The 23048-nt window shown below is 39.9% G+C and overlaps 1 protein-coding gene across 2 annotated transcripts in view; it reads right to left on the bottom strand.

The window, feature by feature from the left end:
- Positions 1-23048, bottom strand: part of syt9a (synaptotagmin IXa) — a 64385-nt gene that overhangs the window by 5546 nt on the left and 35791 nt on the right. For both annotated transcript variants that reach the window (XM_067419713.1, XM_067419712.1), the window contains exons 4-6: positions 9498-9618; positions 8950-9121; positions 1794-1923 (exon numbers count right to left, since the gene is read on the bottom strand). In XM_067419713.1, coding sequence (XP_067275814.1) covers positions 1794-1923; positions 8950-9121; positions 9498-9618 — 423 coding nt within the window. The remainder of the gene's footprint in view (positions 1-1793; positions 1924-8949; positions 9122-9497; positions 9619-23048) is intronic.

Genomic DNA, 23048 nt, shown 5'->3' with positions numbered 1-23048 from the left:
ACACAAATTGGTGCAAATGCATTTGTTACTTAAACAATGTGGCACAGGTCGTGAAAATTATAACTGCGCCAGACAGAAACTAGCAACAACAACAACAACAACAACAAAAAAAAACATCTTTAGTCTAGTGGATTTACTACATACACCCCTGAAAAATGCAGGTACATTTATATAAACATAACGTTTTACAGTCTGGCAAAACCTTTGAGAACATATCGTATTCACTTCATTTTTCAGGTAAGAGTGGTGTAGGAATATGTATATTCCAGCAGCGAGTCGACACAACAAATCATTCCAGAGACCCCCTCTCCGAATCCTATATCTTCTACTCCCATAATGGGAATAGCAAGCTGTTTGATGTCTATGTGATGGATAAATGATTCTCATCATTTTGATGCAAGGTAAATTTGTGTAAAATGTACTGGGATCACAATAGGAAAACTTAAAAGTGTGTAATCGGACATTACACTAAGGATATGCATGAATAGGAGAAGTGGACGGGACACCCGCCCACAACAATATCTCATTGGCCGGAGACAACCCCAAGGAGGGACCTTGGGGTCTGCTTAAAACTCCCAGGCAAACAAGATATCATGCTTTGTGCTTCCTTCTTGCATTGCCTCGTGTTTATGCTCGATTGCCATGGTTTTGCAAGGACCCCTGCCTTGGTGCGTGCTGGCCTTTCCACTTCTCTGCCGTCCGAGCTACCAAGAGCTCTCCACGAAACTCTAAAACTCGGTTTGAACCTCACCGAAGAAGACTTCCTGTAGATTGTGCAACTGCACACCGAGACTCAGAGAAACGGCCATCGCGTAGCAACCAGTTAACGCCACCCAGGAATCGGCTTGCCCCGTAAAACCAACCAGTCGTCCCTCCTAACACCACAACTGACTACCAGCCAAACAAACGCTGTCCTGAGAGAAACCCATGCTCATAGGAGCATTCACACGCAGGTACATGTCTTTTTTGGCTGAACTGGTAAAAATTGAATCTAGAACTGCTAGTATATTGATCCTCAGGTTGTGGCTAGGAATCACGTCTGAACGAAACGTGGGACTCCATTATTTTTCGTTAACAAACCTCCCTTTTCCTGTACATGTATGAACGTGGAACTTCTGTTCGTGTTTTCATTAGAATAGTTTTGTGTTTTAGAATAGCTCAATAAACCTTTGTTTAATTTTTCATCTGTACAAGTGTCTTGGGCTTTGTGTTTATAAGTTACTGCCTCAAACTGATTGATTATGTTACCTAAACTCATAAACAGTGAACATAAAATTGATAGTATTGCCGTTGTAACAGGTAATATCACGATTCAAGATTGATAGTGTACTTTAATTTCAACGTATCAGTGGACAAATAGATGATAAAGTGTAAAAAGCTTAATTTTGAATAATATAATATGTATTGCGGTTCCGTTCACTGTAATGCAATACCCCTTTGAGTTATTTAATCCCTTACAGCGGGCATGGCCATTTGTCATTTTAATGTTTCTGGCTTCCAGTGTTATTCTCTTCTAGTTATTTTTACCTTTAAAAAGGAGTTGAGAACCACTGTCCTATAATTTTCGATTCATATAACCATAAAGCCAGTGAAAAAGATGTATACAGTACACACTGGACTTTGAAAATATGTCTGCTGTCTTTGTAAAAGTACAGAAGGGATTCAAAAAGAATATAAAAATAAATAAAAAAATCAGTTTTTACATTTAAAGTTCAGTTGCATGCCTCGTGTAATGTATTAGGCCCTTTGCACAAGCCTGCATGAGCAGAACAAGGAAGTCTATGTGTTCTTACCTCGATGAGAGGATGCCAGTGTGCGATGGGTTTGCGTGGGTAAGTCAGCATTTCATTCCAGTGTTCTCTTCCCAATCCCTCTGCATCATTACCTACTCGGCACACACCGATGACCTCATTGTGACCTACACTGTGAAAAGAAACAGCAAAATACTAATTCTTGCAGAAATGTTGCTAGAAAAAAAAAAACAGAGGGCTGTCACACTTTGCTGCACTCCGAATCTGAACCTATCAAACACTGGTTACTTTGCGTTTATCAGAAATGTGCACACTGCATGTAAAAAAAAATATATATTTTTTATTAATTTGGTGGTATTATGAGAAGCAGAGTGAATGACACTACAGCCCTGCATTTCTGCAAGAGCTCGACGGGCCCAAACTTTTGTACGGCCCTAGGGCCGGGTTGGGCTTCGGGACAATTTTTACATCATAACTCAAACACGGGCCGTTTTTCATATTCAAGACTTGCTTGCACAGTGATTAGAATCCGTGGCTGCACCAGCAGCATTATCAGCAAGCGTTCCTACGGCTCGGCTGATTTAAATCTGATCACTCAGTCAGACCAATTCAGACGGTGATATGGGACGCATTTCAGATGAAACTGGACAAGTGTAAATGCAATAAACATGTAAGAGAGTGTTATAGGCTATATGACATGTAGTCAGATACGACAATACGATAGATACGCAAATGAGTAGGCTAAAGCAAGCCAACATACAAACGGCCATAGTGAAACTAAAAATAAGACTTAGATGCTCAAAAACACCGTCATTTTCAATAAAACGAATGAAAATAATCTTACCAGTGCTTAGGTCGCTCTTTCTCCTATTTCGGCCTTAGATCTTGAAATGAGCTGATGAATAAAATGCAGCTCATATCTATTGCTTTCGTTGACGTGAATTACATTAAATGTGTATATAGCACGGGAATTGAAGATCAGATTTACATTCATTTTGTGGAGAGGTGAAAGGTAAGATAACCTGCATGTTTTTATTTTTAATTAGCTTTTTTGTAGATTATGTAGCTTCTTTTGTTTGTGAGCGCCATTTTGAGCAGCATCAGCCTGCCTTAGCTTGTCAAAAATGCCTTTTTATTGTGGTAGGGAAAAACTTGGCCAGATAATTTTGATAAGCTGTCGGACACGGGCCAGGCTAGGGCCTCAGCATCTCGGGCAGCGCCAGGCTATGGCCTAGATTTAAGCCCGTGCGGGGCTCTAAATAAAACTATATGTGTATCGCATGAAGGCAGCTTTCTAAGGCTAGCAAACTATTGCTTTTGAGAAAGCTGATTATGAGCCATTCATTTGCCACTCAGATTGCACTCATTATGCATGATTATACTGCACGCTCACTCTCGCTCATGTCTAAGATAAATCATTGCCACTGTGATCCCCTACATAATAATAATAATTAGTTACATTTATATAGTGCTTTTCTAGGCACTCAAAGCGCTTTACATTTTGAAGGGGGGGATCTCCTCAACCACCACTAATGTGTAGCATCCTCTGGATGATGCGACGCAGCCATATTGTGCCCGAACGCCCACCGCACACCAGCTGATTGTTGGAGAGGAGAGAGAGTGATGAAGCCAATCAGTATATGGGGATGATTAGGAGGCCATGATTGACAGGGAACCAACGCAAATTTGGCCAGGATGCCGGGGTTACACCCCTACTCTTTTTACCGAAGGACAACCTGGGATTTTTAATTACCATAGAGAGTCAGGACCTTGTTTTGTTACATGTTTTACTAACTAATGATTCATCATAGAGTTGCTTTCACATTCGCACAAATTGCACCTGAGTTTCTTGTGCATCCAAACTCAGACCACCTTCTACAGTCTTAGGTTCGGTACCGCAGTGTGCTCACATGTCGACAGGATAACCATCACGTTAATTCTTTCCCCGCCAAACACGGAAATTTCCGTTATTTGTGAGACAAGGCTTCCAGGCCAAACGGAATTTTCCGGGTTTCTGTGTTTTCACTGGCAGACGCTATTGTGCATCTTCTGTTATGTGTTTTATATTGATAAGAGTGGGTAGGTTTAGGGTAGAAGTGGAGTTAGTTGCTCCAAAATATCTAATTAGGCTATAAATATTAATTCTGTGAGATCAGGTTGGCGGAATCACATGGCGTAGACATACACGCGGATAGCTCAAAATGCGTACAGATAACACGCCACTTGGCTTTAGAAAGTGGCGTGTATGTTTACGTAAAGTAATGATGCCATGTTGAGGCTCACATACTGTACCCCTTTGTGAGTACTCTTTACAATAAGGTCCCATTAGTTAACGTTAATTAATGCATTGACTAATATAAACAATACAGTCCCTGACAAAAACTTGTCGCTTATCTATTTTCTAGAAATACCTGATATTAACCTGACTTTTAATTAATCAATTGGTGTTAGAAATAGCTCATATGAAAAGCTAAAACCCTCCCAAATGATGTTTAATGCACTGAAATAAATAATTTTCACAGAAGAAATATTTATCATTTAATCAAGACAGAAAGGTCAAATTTTGGCAAGACAAAAGTTTTTTCGCCTATACAGAAATGTAACAAATTTACTGCAAATACAAAAATATGTCAGCAAATTAAGTTGTGACGCTGTGAGATCCAAATTTAATATCTTGTATGACTTCCATGAGCTTGAAGGACATACAATTTATTGATGAAGTCATCAGGAATAGCTAAGAAAGCAGTCTTGCATGCCTCCCAGAGTTCATCAATATTCTTTGGTTTCGTCTTCCATGCGTCCTCTTTCATTCTACTCCACATATGCTCAATGATGTTTATGTCTGGTGACTGGGCTGGCCAATCCTGGAGCATCTTGATCTTCTTCGCCTTGAGGAACTTTGATGTGGAGATGGAAGTATGCGATGGAGCACCGTCCTGCTGCAGAATTTGGCCTCTTTTATGGTTGGGAATATAAGCGGTAGCTAAGATTTCTTGGTATTTTAGACTATTGATGTTGCCTTCTACCCTGCAGATCTCTCGCACACCCCCATACTGGATGTAACCCCAGACCATGATTTTTCAGGCCATCAGGCCATTTCGAGACAGAATCCGACAAACAGTTCTGGTTGACACAGGGACTTCAGGTGACCAGGTCTCGTGGAACTCTGCTGCAGTGGAAAATGGGCTGGCCTTGGATTTTCGAGCCAACAAACGGTCCTCTCGAGCAGTTGTCTTGCGGGGTCTGTCTGACCTGGGCTTGTCAAAAACGTCTCCAGTCTCTTCAAATCTTTTTTTTATCCTCTGTACTTGACGCTGAGTCACATTGAAGGTGTCTGCCACATCAGCAGTGGATCTGGTCTTCAGCCTCTTGATAATCAAAACTTTAGTCTCAGGGTGAATCTTAGGCATGTTTGCAGAGGTCTAGTTGCAGTTGATGTGAAGGTCTAGCGTACTGGGGTTCTTTTTATACACACTTGAGACCTAATTGATCCATTATTAGTCACAGGGGAAGCTCATATGACAAGGTGACAATACTTATGTCTTTGCAAAAATTGACTCAATGGGCTTTACCAAGCTGTGAATATTAGAATACTTTTTGAAAGTTTAGTTTTTCACTGAAACTTTATCACAAAAGCTGGTGGGATTAAAATGAGCCATTTCTTGTAAAATATCTCGATTAGAAATATATTTTAGCGGCACTTTAGGTAAATTTGTACACAAGCGACAAGACTTTTGTCAGGGACTGTACATTGGATAACTTTCCTGAGGTAAATGCAATGTTAAGTGACATATTATTCTCAAGACCTCAACAAAAGCTTGTTCTCAACAAAACCTTTGTTTGATTGGTGTTGCACCTTTGGCACAACACCAATCAAACACCTTCGGGGTCTTCCCGGCGGGAAAAGCACCACTCAACGAATAGGTTCCACTTCAGAGCATAGAAGCGCCTCGTAAAGGGGGCTGAAGAGAAGGCTCACTGGGGGAAACGCATATTTGCGTAGGTCCCGGGGTCAGCTGTGCGCCAGTGCATCTGTGCCTAGGGTACCCCCAGGCAGGGAATAGTACCACTGGAAATGGGTCGAGTCCGGAGAGGCAAACAGGTCTACCTGTGCAGCTCCGAAATGGTCCCATATCAGCTGGACCGCCTGGGGTTGGAGTTGCCACTCTTCCGGAGGTGTCGGCTCTCTCGAGAGCTCGTTGGCTGTCTGGTTGAGCGCACCTGGGACATGAATGGCCTGAAGTGACCTCAGCTGCTTCTGACTTTACAGAAGGAGGTGGCGGGCGAGTTGGTGCAAACAACGGGAGCGTAGACCACCCTGACGGTTGATGTACGCAACGGCCGTGGTGCTGTCTGTACAGACCAGTACATGCTTGCCACGTAGCGGCCCCTTGAAGCAGCAAAGTGCCAAGTGTACTGCCAGTAACTTGAGGCAATTTATATGCTAATGCAATTGAGACCCCGTCCACAGACCTGCAACTGCATGCCTGTTGTATGTGACCCCCCAGCCCGTGGCAGAGGCATCCGTGAACAGCACAGCATGCCCGGATACTTGTTCTAGGGGCACCCTGGCCCGGAGAAACTAAGTACTGGACCACGGGCTGAAGGTTTGGCGGCAGTAAGGACTCACTGGGACCCGGTACTGTCCCAGCCCGACCTGACTCGGGAGGCCTGGAGGCGGCCCGGAGTGTTGCGCGAGCACTCTTGGTTTGGGCAGAGTGTGGGTGAGGACGCCCGGGGGGCGTCATCACTGTTTTCTCCAGTACGACTGTACAGCCAAATCTAATTTTGTCGCAATATTATCCTGTTTGACACTGTGAAGCTGCTTTGACACAATCGTGATTGTAAAAGCGCTATATAAATAAAGTTGATTGATTGATTGATTGATGCTTTTGATGCAATAGAGGAGTGGGGGCCCGAGGGGACGTACCCGGCGGGGAATTTCCGATGTAATCCTCAGGTCACCAGCGCTTATCAGCCCAAGTAGACCTTTTTCGGTAGCACCAGAAAATGAACTAGATCGGGGGATAGGCGAAGGGACTCAACCCCATTCGAGGTTTCATAGTCTCGACTGCGCATCTAGAGTGCTGACTGACCCGCTCAACGGCACACGGCGCGCTGAGCGCTCAAGCCTTAACGAGAAGGATGCGACGAACAATGCGCAGACGTGACCACGTCCTCCTCCTGAGAGAATATGAATCACCCACGAATGCAGTCTCACATGTCTACATATGACATGTCTACATGCGAGAACGATCGTGGCCGTCAACAAGGACAGGAAACAATTGCATCCAGGGATACACGGTTTGAATGACGTCTTGAAAAAGATGTAGGGTCAAACCGTGTTGCTCTTTTAGAATGGAAAACTGCTCTTTTAGCGTGCTGAAACACTCAGGGAAATGACCGCTGCTTCACACAGTCCGATGGTGCAAGCCTGTGTGAGCTCTCAGAAAGGGAAACGCCCAGCGAACCAACAAGCCCTTTTATGAATGAAAGAAGCGATCACTCGCTGAAACGCGCCGTCACACCTGCACTGGAAGCAGTTCCGGTTTCTCTCACAAGTCTCAGTTTAACAACACTCTTCGTAGAAACAGCACAATGCACTGTTCGGCTCCGAAGTAGAAAGCGTGGATCTACCATTCCACTTCCTATTTATACCCACGCTGCGGAGCGTGGAATGCGTGGATCGCTTGCCAAATTTCATTGGCTCATTTTTACACACTCGAAGTAGGATTGGTCTCTAAAGTCAGATCCCAATTCGTCGTTCAGTTCTGACACATGTCGAACGTGACCGACTGAAAGGTAACTGTAGAATCCGTGTGTAGCCATGTAGCCATGATTCAATAGGTGTCATCAGCATACATTCTAAAACATGTTGTAAACCACACAGATTATGAAGCATATTAAAAACTTTAGGAGTCAGCCGCACTAAGGTATAAGCACAATAACACACTTAGCAAAATATAGTCTAATTATCTTTATCGCGAAAATCCCAGAAAATATTGAGATAAAATGTTTTTGTAAACATCGCACACTCCTAGGATGAGTATATATTGTCCATAATTGACATTGGACAGATGATAGTCTTTAGAATTATGGCGAATGGGACCGTGTGTCATGATCCCAGTGTTGTTCCCTGTCTTGTGTTTTGGACTTTTAAGTTGAAGTGTCCTTTAACATTGTTTCTATGTTCAATTCATGTATTCAGTTTCTGTTTCTCGGTTTGCTTGCTTTGTTTATTTTCATAGCCACCATCATTAAATTCCATGGCAACTAATTACCTGCACAGGTCCCACTTGTCATTTTGTGCATGTTTCTCTGGTTAGTAATCAGTTGTTGGTTTTTGCTGTAATATGTTGCTGTCCTGTGTTTCCTGTTTTTTTCTGGCTACCCAATATTTGTTTGTGGATAATTAAAATTAAACCAAACTGCACATGGATCCTATTCTTTGTCTGTTTCAAGGTGCATAACCACATGAAGGTGTAATAGTAGCAGGCATAATAATAATAGAGCAAACTAAAATATTACAAACCATACTCATTACACTAGGAATCTTTACAACATGTTTTACAGCTCATGTGTAAAGGAGTCTTTACAACATGCTTTACAGAGTGTTGTAGTGATATCAAACACTCATTGGCTGTCACCTGCTGTGACATGTTGTGTTTTGAGTGATGTGTGTTTGAATGAGAAACATTCAAACATTCACAGAATGGATCGGGACAATTAATAACTTATATTCTGCTCTGTACCTCATACTAATTATTATATACCACCAGAGAATGCAACTGCAATTCATTTGGACTACTTTTTGTAACACTTTTTGATATTTTTGCAATAAATAAATTATTGTGATTCTACTTGTCTGTCTGCTTTTGTTTTTTTGTGACTAAATATTCCTAAGGAATGGTTATGGGTAGGTTTAGAGGTAAGAGGGAAATTTGTGGCTCAACGTATCTTTTTAATGCTATATTGAGGGATTCAAATGGAGGGAGTTAAAATTAACGTATGTGGTTATCAACAGCATTAAACAGATGCTTTGCATAGGGCTTAACTTTTTTTAATTAAATAAAATAAAATAAAATAAAATATTAAGAAAGCAATCTTATTTAACTTCAATTTACTCCTATACCATGTAATTATGCTGGACAGAAAGGGCACATTAACATAATTCAACAAACGTTTGTGAGACTCTCACCGGTCATAGTCCATAACGGCTACGAGAAGGCTGATTTGGTCAATGTTCTCTGGAGGGACATCAAACACTATGGCCTCATTGTACACAGGGTTTAATGTGTTTCTCTTGGTGGAAGTTTTTCTTTTCTTCAGTCTTCTCCCATCACACATCAAAGAAACTTTCACATAAGGATCTAGGGAAATATTCCAAAATAAAGTGAATTTAAATTTAATGATATTAAATATGAACAAATATATCTTAATTTACATTTAGGATGATAACCTGTTTATCCACAGTTCTCTTTTTGTACACAAATCAATCCAAGGAAATAAATACCCAAACTAAAATGGTTGCAATCATTTAAGCTACAGGCATAACCGTGGTCTGTGTTTTGTCATGGTGTTTTTCAGTGGGGTGTTTAAACACTCTTCAAAATTTACCTATAAGCCAGACTCTTGCTTATCATACCATAAGTGGCAAATCCTGCATTACTATTCTGTTAAGGAGAAAATTGAAAATGTTGTAATATACATTATTTCAAAATGTGTAATCTGAGTTTGAACTCATACCTGAAGCTCCAGTGATGTCCATGGCTTTCAGATTCCGTGCTTTTATCATGGTGATGGTTAGCCGTCCAGCAGTGGGCAGGTAGCATAGAGAAAACATCAAATCCCCCAGATCCACATTATCCTGGCAATAGAAACAAGATTTATTTTTTTGTATTTTGATATTCTACCTGTACAGTAAAAACATTATTTATATTAATGACTGTTCGATTCCGTTTTGTTTAAATGTATTCCTCTGAAGAAAGTTTCGCTGCTAGAGGTTGCTTATTCAAAACAATTACAAAAGCATAGCTTGATGACACCATGAATAAACATGGAATAATTGTCTTCTTCAACTCCACAGCTGATGGAAAGTAATAAGATGGGAATCTAGTAAACCGTATTCATTGATAAGCTAATCCATTAAAGATAAACCAGGGCTGTACATTGCAATGTATATGTCTACATATGTCTATGTATACATTTACCACATGCATGCGATACAGTTTAGCATGTGAGACAGAGTGTGTTTGTGTGAGGTGAGAATTTGTTTTGTGTTTCTGTTAGGTTATCTAGGGCTGTACTATTGACTGAAATTAATCTAAAGTTTGTTTCATCCCTTGGTGCAGGTCTTTTAGCCAGATGTGAATACAGTAATCGCACTAGGGTGCACACAACCTTTATACTGTGTAAGCGCGCACACAATTCAATTTTTAAATAAATATATGAGCTCGTGAAGCAAAAATATTGGATGCCCGTGATCTTCGGGCCCTTAGACGGCACTGCATCAGATACAGTAATGCTACTCTAATGGAAATCACAACATAGGCTCAGGAATACTTCCAGAATATTTTTGTCGTTGAACACAATCCACCATGCCATTCACTGTTGTCTGCTAAAACTCTATAGGTCAAATAAGAAGCCATATCTAAACATGATCCAGAAGCGCAGCTGTTTTCTCTCGGCCAAGGCTCATTTAAAATGGACTGTGGCAAAGTGGAAAACTGTTCTGTGGGCAGACGAATCAAAATTTGAAGTTCCTTTTGGAAAACTGGGACGCCATGTCATCCAGACTAAAGAGGACAAGGGCAACCCAAGTTGCTATTACCGCTCAGTTCAGAAGCCTGCATCTCTGATTGTATGGGGCAGCTTACACATCTGGAAAGGTTACATAGGCAGCTTACACATCTGGAAAGGCACCATCAATGCTGAAAGGTATATCCAAGTTCTAGAACAACATATGCTCTCATCCAAATGTCATTTCTTTCAGGGAAGACCTTGCATTTTCTAACATGACAAGCATTTTCAATAATGCCCAGTCACTAGTCGGCTCCTCAGCAGAAAAAAAGCATTGATCTGTCATTCCACTTCCTATTTATAGCAGCGCTGCGGGCGGAGCGTGGAATGCACGGATCACATGCCATTCTCCGATTGGCTCGTTTTTACATACTCGAAGTAGATAGGTCTCTGAGATCAGATCCCAATTCGTCGGTCAGTTCCAACGTACGTCTCCGTTCCCTCCTTCAGGGAACGAGGGTTACATACGTAACCGAGATGTTTTCTGTGCCCAAAATCACTCACAAATCTTTTGATAGATCAATAATCTCTATTCAGTTTTAGCAAAATGTTAGTTGTTTTCACCTTCAGAAAGATGCTTGCATGAGAAATATGACTTGCTTAACCCTTATATGCATACCTCGGGTCGTTAGCGACCCGAGACATCATTCACTACCCTCCTCCTCATTCATTTTTTAAAGTTAGACATCAACCTTCTTAGTATTCCTCAATCAATCCATTTTAAACAATATAACAAGAAAAAAATAATATAATTATAATTGAATGCCTGTTTTTTCACTAGTTTTTTGTCAAAATTGTATAGGTTCGCTAACGACCCAATGTGTGTAGGATTTTACGTTTATTTATTTTTTTGCACAATGATAAATTAAACTATAATGACGAAATAGGGCGCAATTTACCTTTATTCCACAAGGTGGCAATGTCTGATATGCAATGATGAAGTGACGTTTCACTCATAGTTACCTCTGACAGAAAACGAAACAATAATAATTATAATCTGCAAAACTTGAAATGGCTTACTGATTTACTGCAGAGAGCAAGTACTAAACACAATCAGATATTAGTGTCACTGTCTCTTGATGATGGATGTGGTCAAGAAGCTGTCAGTGATCAAAATATTGAATTGAAGATGTTGAAAATGAGTTTGGAGAATATGCTCGAGATCACGAAAATGAGGCAGATGCTGAATATACTGGTAAACGAGCTCTGACGAGGACAGATGATGATGGTATTAAACATCTGCTCAAACTGAATCCTTCCGAGCTCCAAAAGGTAACGAAATAGGTTTTATTTTGTTCTTCTGTAAGTGTTACTCTAACATCAGGAGTTTTATATATTATCGCGACAAGTACAGGTATGTCTGGCAATCTATTTGAGATCCGAGATTGATACCAGTTATCTAAAAAGATATAAGAAATTAAACAAACAAACATTTTATTTGAAGAAAAAAAAAAAAAAAAAAAAAAAAAAAAAAATCCTACTGATGTGTCACTTGCATAATAATTTGGAACACATGATTTGGTTGATAGCTAAATAATTTTTTGTTCTCACTTTCCCTTTTATTTTTTGTGATTGCGTTTTCCCGTAAATCACACCTGAACAGGGAATTTTATAAATATTCTTTCCTTCCCTATTCTTTTCCCTCATCTGTGACAGTCAAAGAGACAGAGTTGATGTGAAGGGCTTTTTCTGATATAAAAGTAGTGCTGCATTTAGTGGTCCCACCCTGTTAGTTGTAAACTCTTGACACATGAATGAGTTCTTTACTACTCCAGTACGTGAGATAAGTGACTTTAAGTGTAATTTGCGAGCTGTAGTAGTGGTGAGGTTCTTGTTTTTTTTGTCACTCTGTGCTGCGGGTGGATACCCAAGTGCAACCTCATTTCACCTGCATTCCCCTCATTTCACCTGCATTTCCTCCAAATTCGGGATGAAGCGCTGTAAGTCTATTTCCTAGCATATCTAGCATAATGAAAAGTTGATGGTTATCGCAAAAGCGATCCCATTTTTCTCTTTAGCTTCCCCTAGGATTTTGAGGAGAAGGGAATGTGCTTCCCTCATGATTTCACATTTGGAAAACATGAGATGTGAGGTCTGTATATCATCTCTATCACCTAGTAATAGGTGTAGGAGAGTAGAAAAGAGTTTTCTATTTATTCACATATCCCTCTTTTTTACTTCTCTTCCCAGCAGGAGAGTTCATGAGTGATGGCGCTTAAAGTGAGCTGTATATTGACAGAAAATGCAGAATGAAAAATGAATAACTTCTTTGTCAGCAAAGCTATCCTTAGTTTAACTAAGACTATATATTTAGTTTGGGCAAGGAATATGGGAGATTAAGAGAAAAGTTTCACTTTCTCTCTTCTTTATCTTCCCTTTTATGAGTTAGAGGTATTTGCAGCCTCCTTCTATTTACAGTGCTGCTCTTTTGCTTTTCTTTTTTTCTCCAGAGGACATTTTTTTTTCTTCCTTAGTCAAGAACTTTAATGCAAGGTTCAGAGGCAACACTGATACAACAGTCAAACAACTTTGGAAAATGGAATCTCGCCTGTGAAAATGTATGACACGCCAATTCGTATGCCATTTTGCCGTGCTATCAAAACACATAATCGCTTTTTAGCATGTTTATCAATGCTGTTTTATTCTATCCCCCTACACTGTCCCTACCCCTAAACCTACCCATCACACACACACACACACACACACACACACACACACACACACACACACACACACACACACGCACACACACACACACACAAACACACACACACACACACACACACACACACACACACACACACACACACACACACACAACCTACCTATATATATATATATATATATATATATATATATATATATATATATATATATATATATATATATATATATATATATATATATATATATATATATATATATATATATATATATATATATAGTGCCTTGCGAAAGTATTCAGCCCCCTTGAACTTTGCGACCTTTTGCCACATTTCAGGATTCAAACATAATATTTTTTTTTTTTTTTTGGTGAAGAATCAACATCAAGTTGGACACAATCATGAAGTGGAATTACATTTATTGGATATTTCAAACTTTTTTAACAAATCAAAAACTGAAAAATTGGGCGTGCAAAAATATTCGACCCCTTTACTTTCAGTGCAGCAAACTCTCTCCAGAAGTTCACTGAGGATCTTTGAATGATCCAATGTTGACCTAAATGACTAATGATGATAAATAGAATCCACCTGTGTAATCAAGTCTCCGTATAAATGCACCTGCACTGTGATAGTGTCAGAGGTCTGTTTAAAGCGCAGAGATTATCATGAAGCACAAGGAACACACCAGGCAGGTCTGAGATACAGTTGTGGAGAAGTTTAAAGCTGGATTTGGATACAAAAAGATTTCCCAAGCTTTAAACATCCCAAGCGATAATATTGAAATGGAAGGAGTATCAGACCACTGCAAATCTACCAAGACCTGGCCGTCCCTCTAAACTTTCAGATCCTACAAGGAGAAGACTGATCAGAGATGCAGCCAAGAGGCCCATGATCACTCTGGATGAACTGCAGAGATCTACAGCTGAGGTGGGAGACTCTGTCCATAGGACAACAATCAGTCGTATACTACACAAATCTGGCCTTTATGGAAGAGTGGCAAGAAGAAAGCCATTTCTTAAAGATATCCATAAAAAGTGTTGTTTAAAGTTTGCCATAAGCCACCTGGGAGAAACACCAAACATGTGAAGGTACTCTGGTCAGATGAAACCAAAATTGAACTTTTTGGCAACATTGCAAAACGTTATGTTTGGCGTAAAAGCAACACAGCTCATCACCCTGAACACACCATCCCCACTGTCAAACATGGTAGTGGCAGCATCATGGTTTGGGCCTGCTTTTTTTCAGCAAGGACAGGGAAGATGGTTAAAATTGATGGGATGATGGATGGAGCCAAATACAGGACCATTCTGGAAGAAAACCTGATGGAGTCTGCAAAAGACCTGAGACTGGGATGGAGATTTGTCTTCCAACAAGACAATGATCCAAAACATAAAGCAAAATCTACAATGGAATGGTTCAAAAATAAACATATTTAGGTGTTAGAATAGCCAAGTCAAAGTCCAGACCTGAACCCAATTGAGAATCTGTGTAAAGAACTGAAAACGGCACGCGTTATGTATATAACCCTTGTTCCCTGAGAGGGAATGAGCACTGCGTCGGAACGACGAATTTGGGGATGCTCCCTAAGCATCAGCGAATCTGAAGTCTGAATAAACACTAGTCCAATCCAATTGGCGTGCGTGATGACGTCATTGTGATGGCATACCGGGAAGTATAAAAGGGGAGCCGGCGCATAATGGCGGCAGCTATTGCTCTGAAGCATGCGCTCCAGGCGTGCGAGGTGTGGCGACACAATGCAGTGCTCGTTGCCTCTCAGGGAACAAGGGTTATATACATAACTCGAGCCGTTCCCTTCTCGAGGGAACTCCCACTGCGTCGGAACGACGAATTTGGAACATCTCAATGCTGAACTGCCATCTCGTACGATTGGGCCAGTATGAGCCAGTCGTCGATATAATGCAGCACACGGATGCCCTGAAGTCTCATTTGAGCCAGAGCTGCATCCATGCACTTCGTGAATGTGCGTGGGGATAGGGCTAGGCGAAGGGAAACACTTATTATTTGATATTTCTGTGACACGGAAGGATGGAAATATGGAAGTATGCGTCCTTTAGATCTATCGTGACGAACCAGTCCTCGAAGGCACATGACTTCAGAAGACTTGGAATGCAACATGAGTTAATACTTTTATACTGTTTTTTGGTCAGTTTTTGCGATAAATACATGTGATGTTGGGCTAGGCGATATGACGAAATATATCGTCTGGACGATAGAAAATGTCTATCGTTTTATTTAAGGCTCTATCGCTTACGCCACGATAAGGCGTTTACGGCATAATTTTACGTCAAGATGCACCTCACGCCACGGCATGCCCATGCACGCAATACATGCAATACATAAACAAACATGGAGGAAGACGGTAGTAGACGCGGTTCAGACCAGGGTACACACTCACGTCACTTTTTTAAGTCCCCGACAGCGCGAAACACGAGTCCCGCAAACCCGGCGCCGAGGAGCTTGTTCGTAATCTGAGGACAATGGCTCCTTAGTTTCGAAATGGTTCGGGTACAAGGTGATCGCGTTGAAAATAAAGGCATTTGTCTAGCGTAAGAAGCTCATTTGAAACATTGCCGCGGCTCATTTAAGAAAATGACAGCTCCGAACAGACGCGCTTTAGTTCGAGGTAGTTCTAAGAAAGACGATCAACACCTTATGTGTTACAACTGAAATGTAGATGTATATTTCCAAATGTAAGCCCATCTTATGCGGAAGGCACGCTTCATACTGTCATCTGCCCTGGCTCTAACCTCGAGTGCCTGTTTACTTTTTGCAAACCTTGTGAGTGCGCAAACCCAAACGCTGTGACCTCGCGCCTAATGTTTTTTATTGGTTTATTAAGTACAAACAAGCGAGTTATGAAAAATGTAGTGCGAGGGATATGTTCACTTCACACAAAAAGATTTTGGAATGAGACGGCTAATTGTAGTAGCGTTTAGTCCACTGTGTAATAGCCTAATTTAGTCACTTTAATCACTTTTTTTTTTTTTTTTTTTTAACCGACAACTTTGATCGGTTAACGTTGATACGGTCAACCATTGGTCAAACGGTCATCGGTTAACATCCCTATAGGCAGGTGTTAACTTTACCAACAGTCTTGCTGGAAAAAAAGGTTCTAAATAAAATAAAAATGTAGTCCATACTACCTTTATTTGTTTTGTATATCATTTCAAACTGCATTTACACATTGCAATTTTGTATAGACTATTCATAAACTGAATTAACAGAAAAATTGCTATATCGTTATGTATATCGTTATCGGGATATCAAATGAGCTATATCGGGATATGAAATTTTGGCCATATCGCCCAGCCCTAATGTGATGTGTTTTATATTGTTGAGAGTGGGTAGGTTTAGGGTAGAAGTGGAGTTAGTTGCTCCAAAATATAAAATTAGGCTACAAATATTAATTCTGTGAGATCAGGTTGGCGGAATCACATGGCATAGACATACACACGGAGATGATGATTAGTTTCGGCATAGCCATATCACACGGTGTAGACATCCATGTGGAATCACACGGCAATACACACGGATAGCTCAAAATGCATACAGATAACACGCCACTTGGCTTTAGAATGTGACGTGGATGTTTACGCAAAGTCATGATGTCATGTTGCTGTGTGTCCACATTTACGTCTGTATGATTGGGGTGATTTAGAGGATGGTTAGTTGGCTTTGAGGTAGCAAGTTTCTTCCTCAATTACCCATCCAGTGAGCTGGGGTTGATGCCACAAAATTGATCGGCCTATGATGGATACCCTTAGTTTGTTGGGGTTTCACGCTTCCTCAGTAGCCCCTTCTGGTCTATTCCATACGTAGCAGCCTGACGGTTTATTGGTTGGTTCATCCTTAGGGTACCTGATTTGTCAGGTAGATCACTTCCCTGGGGTCTGGCAATAAGGGTATTTTATTCTTGGGCATTTTATTGTGCCCCCTTCCTTGAAAGTTGTAAGTGTGCTAGAGAAGCAACTCTATTTAGTTAGGGGTATAATGCTGTGGGCCCTATATGTTTTCTGATAAACGTGTCCAAATAGTTACTCATCTGTCTAATCTAACACATAAAATATTAAAGTGTCTTTAGTGTTTCCATGGTTTTTACAGAAGTAAATCAAGTATAACGCAGTAACATTACACCAGTTACAGTTTTTCTCGATTGCTTAAACACTATAACCAGGCTTTTGAACTAAAATTTCAAAACCATAAAGCCATTTATCAAAAAGCACACCCATTTCACTAAACTATAAACACTATTCCCTGTTTTGACACATGAGACAGATTTGTTGAACTGTCACTGCAAAACTCTACACACAAATCCCTTAATTTCTCATTGCCTAGACCATGTGGTCATTTAGAAAGCACTAGCATTCAATATTGTTCACTCAAGTCAGCATAGTTTCAGCTCAATTAGCACACAATTACCCAGGTGAAAACACTAAAAGTCAAAATTTAACACACATCAATCAGAACTTTCAAGATACATAAAATTGCCAGAGTCAGTTCATTTGAGCTTTGGAACAATGGATCCACAAAGAAATGAAGGAGGAGTTCAAGGAGGGAGAGGAAGAGGACGTGGGTGGTGAAGGAGGAGGAAGAGGACGTGGTGAAGGAGGAGGGAGAGGAAGAGGACGTGGTGAAGGAGGAGGGAGAGGAAGAGGACGTGGTGAAGAAGGAGGAAGAGGACATGGTGAAGGAGGAGGGAGAGGAAGAGGACGTGGTGAAGGAGGAGGAAGAGGACATGGTGAAGGAGGAGGGAGAGGAAGAGGACGTGGTGAAGGAGGAGGAAGATGACATGGTGAAGGAGGAGGGAGAGGAAGAGGACGTGGTGAAGGAGGAGGAAGAGGACATGGTGAAGGAGGAGGGAGAGGAAGAGGATGTGGTGAAGGAGGAGGAGGAGGAAGACAAGCAGTCTCGGATGAAATTAGAGCCAGTTTAGTTGATTATACGAGAGAAGTGCCGATCATATGCATATTCCATATTTTATCATACTGTAAGTGTGGGGACATGCACTGGTCTTGATCTTGACTCGGTCTCGGCCCTTCAAAGTCTTGGTCTTGGTCTTGGTCTCGCCCCTTCAAAGTCTTGGTCTTGGTCTCGGTTTAGGTGGTCTTGACTACAGCACTAGTGGAAAGAGTATGATCGAGAACCTTATATGCTTGTTCACCTCGTCCAAGCCATGTGTCAGTAGATGCGTGCCAGGGGTGGATCAGGCATGCAAGAGGATTTTACCCCCGCTGCCAGGCTAGGGCTAATATAGCCTGTGATGTGGATGAGATTCTCTGGCCTGACCCAGACCAAAGGCTGAGGCGGAATACAATTATTATTATTTATTTTTTTTGTACTGTGTAGTATGAATGAATGAATAAAAATGTGCCAATGTATCCATTGGTTGTGTATTTTGTTCATCATGTGAAAAGGTTTGTGAGGAGGGGAACCACAAGTAACATAACTTACCAGTTTTGGAAATGTTGTTTTGAATTTATTGCACCAGTGTGTTAGACTATGTTGTAGTGTGTGGGATTTTGAGGGCTTGTGTGTCCTGTCTGAGGGCAAAGTTTGGTTTTTCAGCAAGAGTGAATGGTTTTGAGTTTAGAGCATCATTTTGACCTGAAAATAGGTTGTTTGGGAAACTGGGTGAGACATTATGGATTTGTGTTTATAGTTTTGAGAATATGAGGCATAGTTTCAAGAAATGTGTTTAAGCAATCGAGAAAAACTGTAAAACTGCTGTTTTCTCTGTATTTAAACATTGTTGGAAACATTTTGAATAATGTAAATACACATGTCAACAAAATATATAAAATTGTACTAGTATTTTTATATATATATATATATATATATATATATATATATATATATATATATATATATATATATATATATATCTTAATACACCTTATTTGTTCACTGAAAAACTTCACAGAGGAAGTGGGCTCCATTGCATAAATGTGTTCATTTTCAGCATCCTATCCGAACAACACCAACGTCAGCAGCATTAAAAAGTAACAGCCATGTTATCACTTGTTCTGGAAATAACTTGAGCAGAGAATGTGAGATGAGCTTTTCTAACACCTATTCATCTGAACTTCACAATGATGGCTTAAAAAGGAGGAAACTGAGAACTCTCTGCCACATTGATGAGTTTCATCTACACCTGACTATTAAATTATCTATTATCCATTTCCATCATACCCAACTCTGATTCTATGGGCTATCACTAACCTTACGGGAGAGACTGTCCATTAATTTTATTGATGAAGATTTTTCTGCGCTAGGTCACCAAGTCTTTCTCTAACTTTCCCCATTACATGGGTTGAGACTCACTCACAATGTTACGTTTATTGGCGTCTCACAGTAATTCAAAACTGGCTGATATCAAGAAGGACAGATATTTTCAACCGGTATTTTTGAGGATTCTTGCTGGATTCAAACAATAGTTCAGCATTTACCACAAGCTGTTATACAGAAAACATGTAAGCAGAAAATGTGTGCATAATACTTTGTGAATTTTGCCAATTAAAAAGTATAGTGGTGTTTAAAGGGTTAGTTCACCCAAAAATAAAATGTATGTCATTAATGAATCACCCTAATGTTGTTCCACACCCGTAATACCTCTGTTCATCTTCGGAACACAGTTTAAGATATTTTATATTTAGTCAGAGAGCTTTTCTGTTCCTTCATGAAAGTGAATGCACACTATACTGTCCATCTCCAGAAAGGTAATAAAAACATCATCAAAGCAGTCCATATGTGACATCAGTTAGTTATTTAGAATCTCTTGAAGCATCGAAAATACAGTTTGGTCCAAAAATAACAAAAACTATGCCTTTATTCAGCATTTTCTTCTCTTCCTGGTTTGTTTTCAATCCTCTAATAAAGATTCAAACAGTTATGAATCACAAATACACCCCTAACTCATTAAGAGACTAGGTACAACCCTTTTAGACCATGCGGCTGGCACGCCGACCGTTTTTTCCCCTTGTTAAACTACTAGCAAAAGCCGATTCTGTCACTCCCTAAGTGCACCTGCACAATGCGTTTCAAACCATGCGCTCAGACCTAAGTGTATAAGAAAACGTTGAGTAGATTTCAAATTGATGACACATCCAGCAATTATATTTCCTCAAAAGCACTTACTGTAGCAGTCTGCTCACTCTTGCTTTTGGAATTGGGATATCCAAAATTATTTGTTTTGTTTTTTCTTTTGTTTTCTCTATGATGGCATTTATCTGGACAATCAGCATACAGGGTGCAAAAAATGAGGTGTTCAGGGTAACTGAGATATTATGAGCTCGTATCTGACATTCCATTGTATGCCTGAGGCTCCTGATGAAGATTACCAGGGGTCGTGATGGTTCTGACAATAAAAGGTCATTCTAGTGCTGTGATGAGTTTTGAACAGGATCTGAGAAGCTAGTGGTCCTGCCATTTAGAAAGGGTAAACAAATGCACAAGGGCAACTGCTGCTCTTTTATAATGATATTTCATATACTATTTGCCAGATTTACTAAAGCTGGTATGCGTTAATACAAAACTCAAATGCAAATACAATCAACATTTCATGTATACTGCAGACACACACAAATCATTGTGTGATACACATTAACTTCCATCTGAATAAATTAGCCCATTTTAGGCAAAATACCTTCATTAATGTGTTTTTTTTTTTTTTTTTTTTTAATGATTGTTGTTCCCTGTCAACTGATTTCCCATAGCACGTCTCTTGTCTTACTCTGCAATTCCTTCTCACATTATAAAATTATTTTAGATCAAATCAATATGTCATGTTATTCTTCTCATACATTTGGTATTTATTCTAACTCTTTTTATCTATTTGGTAAATGGTCAAGCAAAAAGTGGAATAATTTACGGTCAGACAGTCATAATTGCAAAATAACCACTTGAGGGTGATACTGTTACGGGTTGTTGTCCCAAGGAAGGAGATACCAAGACTTCCAAACTCAAAGACTCTTTATTAACGATATACTTGACTTCACCAGAAACATAGAACACTCTCAAAACATGAACAGCAACACGTATGTATAAAGGAGACCGGACAAGAAAGGACTGAACACGAGAGAACTAAATACACACACTGGTGACTAGACAAACGAGGGGAACAGGTGAAACAGATGACTAGACACAGCTGACATAACTAAAGCTAAAGAGGGGACTGAACATTGGCGGGAAACTCAGAACAAAGGAACATGTGACAAAACAGAAAACCAGGAAGTACAGGGGAAAAACACAGGAGACGATGACATGACATGTGACAGATACATAACCAATGTCTGTGTTTATTTTGTGATAGTGACTGGCTGACTGTTAGCTGTGTCTCATTTCGTTAAATTTCGAAGGCTGCGTCCTCCGGAGGACACGTCCTGTGTAGGATGCAGTATACGGAGTGTCCTCAATCAGAATCAAACGAGACGTCCTTTGAAGGACACACAGGCAGGAAGTATCATGTTGCTATGCCAACAAATTCAGCCGCTCTCACGCCAGTTTATATGAATGAAAATTATTTATAACTTGAAAATTACTATGAAATGTTTCTTGTCTTGACAGCAATGTACTGTTCTAAACGTTTAAAATGCACTAAACAGTTGTAATCTTGTTAACCACAACTATCTGTTTGAGGTAATAGAGCTTAAAATAAAAACAAGCTTGAACTTACATTTTAAACATCACACTTACGCTCGCATGTATATCTGGCAGTGGTGCCGTTTTTTCAAATAATATAAAAAAAATATTTATGACGGTTGTTAACGGCGACGCAAATAATTATGGATTATCTCCAGCCGTGAAGGCTACACCTCATGCACACTCCGAAATCCTGTGAAAGAAGGACGCATTCGAAGGTCGCATTTGGAGAGTCCTTCTCACTTTTTTGAAATGAGACGGCCTTATGACGTATGCACCCTTCGATGCGACCTCCGGAGGACGCAGCCTTCTGAAATGAGACACAGCTTGTATTTTGTAAGGACACATCAGGGTTTAAAAGCTACTTAGAACGTTTCTTTCTTGCTTTTTTGTTTTTTTTACAAAAGCAGACAACGAGTATAAGCCAACAACATTTCCACTGAAAAAGAAATTGGACTGATTTTATATTCTGCAGCTCAGTTTAGTGAGCACTAAGCACTTTACTACAGTACTCTTGAATGAGGCCATTTGGGACAAGCCTCTCATTTTCTCTTGCACTCTGAATTCGTTATTTGTGGATTATGACAGATCATGGTAGATCTGTCTCATTAGCTTGAGTTGTGTCTTAAATGAGCTCTATTTATTCTTTTTGAATTAGAAGAAAGCACAGGACTTTGAACATCAAATCACATCATGTATGCCGTTAATTTCAGAAAGTCACCAGTGGGTTATTTCAAAATGCCCTTTAGAGACAGTTCATTGCTTATGCACTTGAAAAACTGCTATGCTTACTAGAATCCAGATTGTTTTCGCTGAGATATCTGGCAGAACATAGTGGCTTTGGATGAATCAGTGGTTGGCATCCAACGGTGGGTTCTTAAGTTAAAATTATTGTATAATTGTACAATTAAAAAATGTGACTTTTTTTCTTTTGCAATAACTATTACAATTAGTAATACTAAATCTTACAATATTTAAAATGGTTTTGATGGTGATAAAAAAGAATATAAAAACATATAAATAGAATATGATTAAATATTTTATCATTAAGTTACTGTTTAACTGCTAATTTGTGCTCAAATTATAAATAAATATAATCATAAAAAGATAGATCATATCAAATCTTTAAAAAAAAAAAAAAAAAAAAAAACCTTTGCTATATCCCCTAGCTTGCTTT

This window comes from Pseudorasbora parva, chromosome 16, assembly GCF_024679245.1.
Source record: "Pseudorasbora parva isolate DD20220531a chromosome 16, ASM2467924v1, whole genome shotgun sequence".
NCBI classification, from domain to species: Eukaryota; Metazoa; Chordata; class Actinopteri; order Cypriniformes; family Gobionidae; genus Pseudorasbora; species Pseudorasbora parva.
This window is presented reverse-complemented; position numbering and strand designations above follow the sequence as displayed.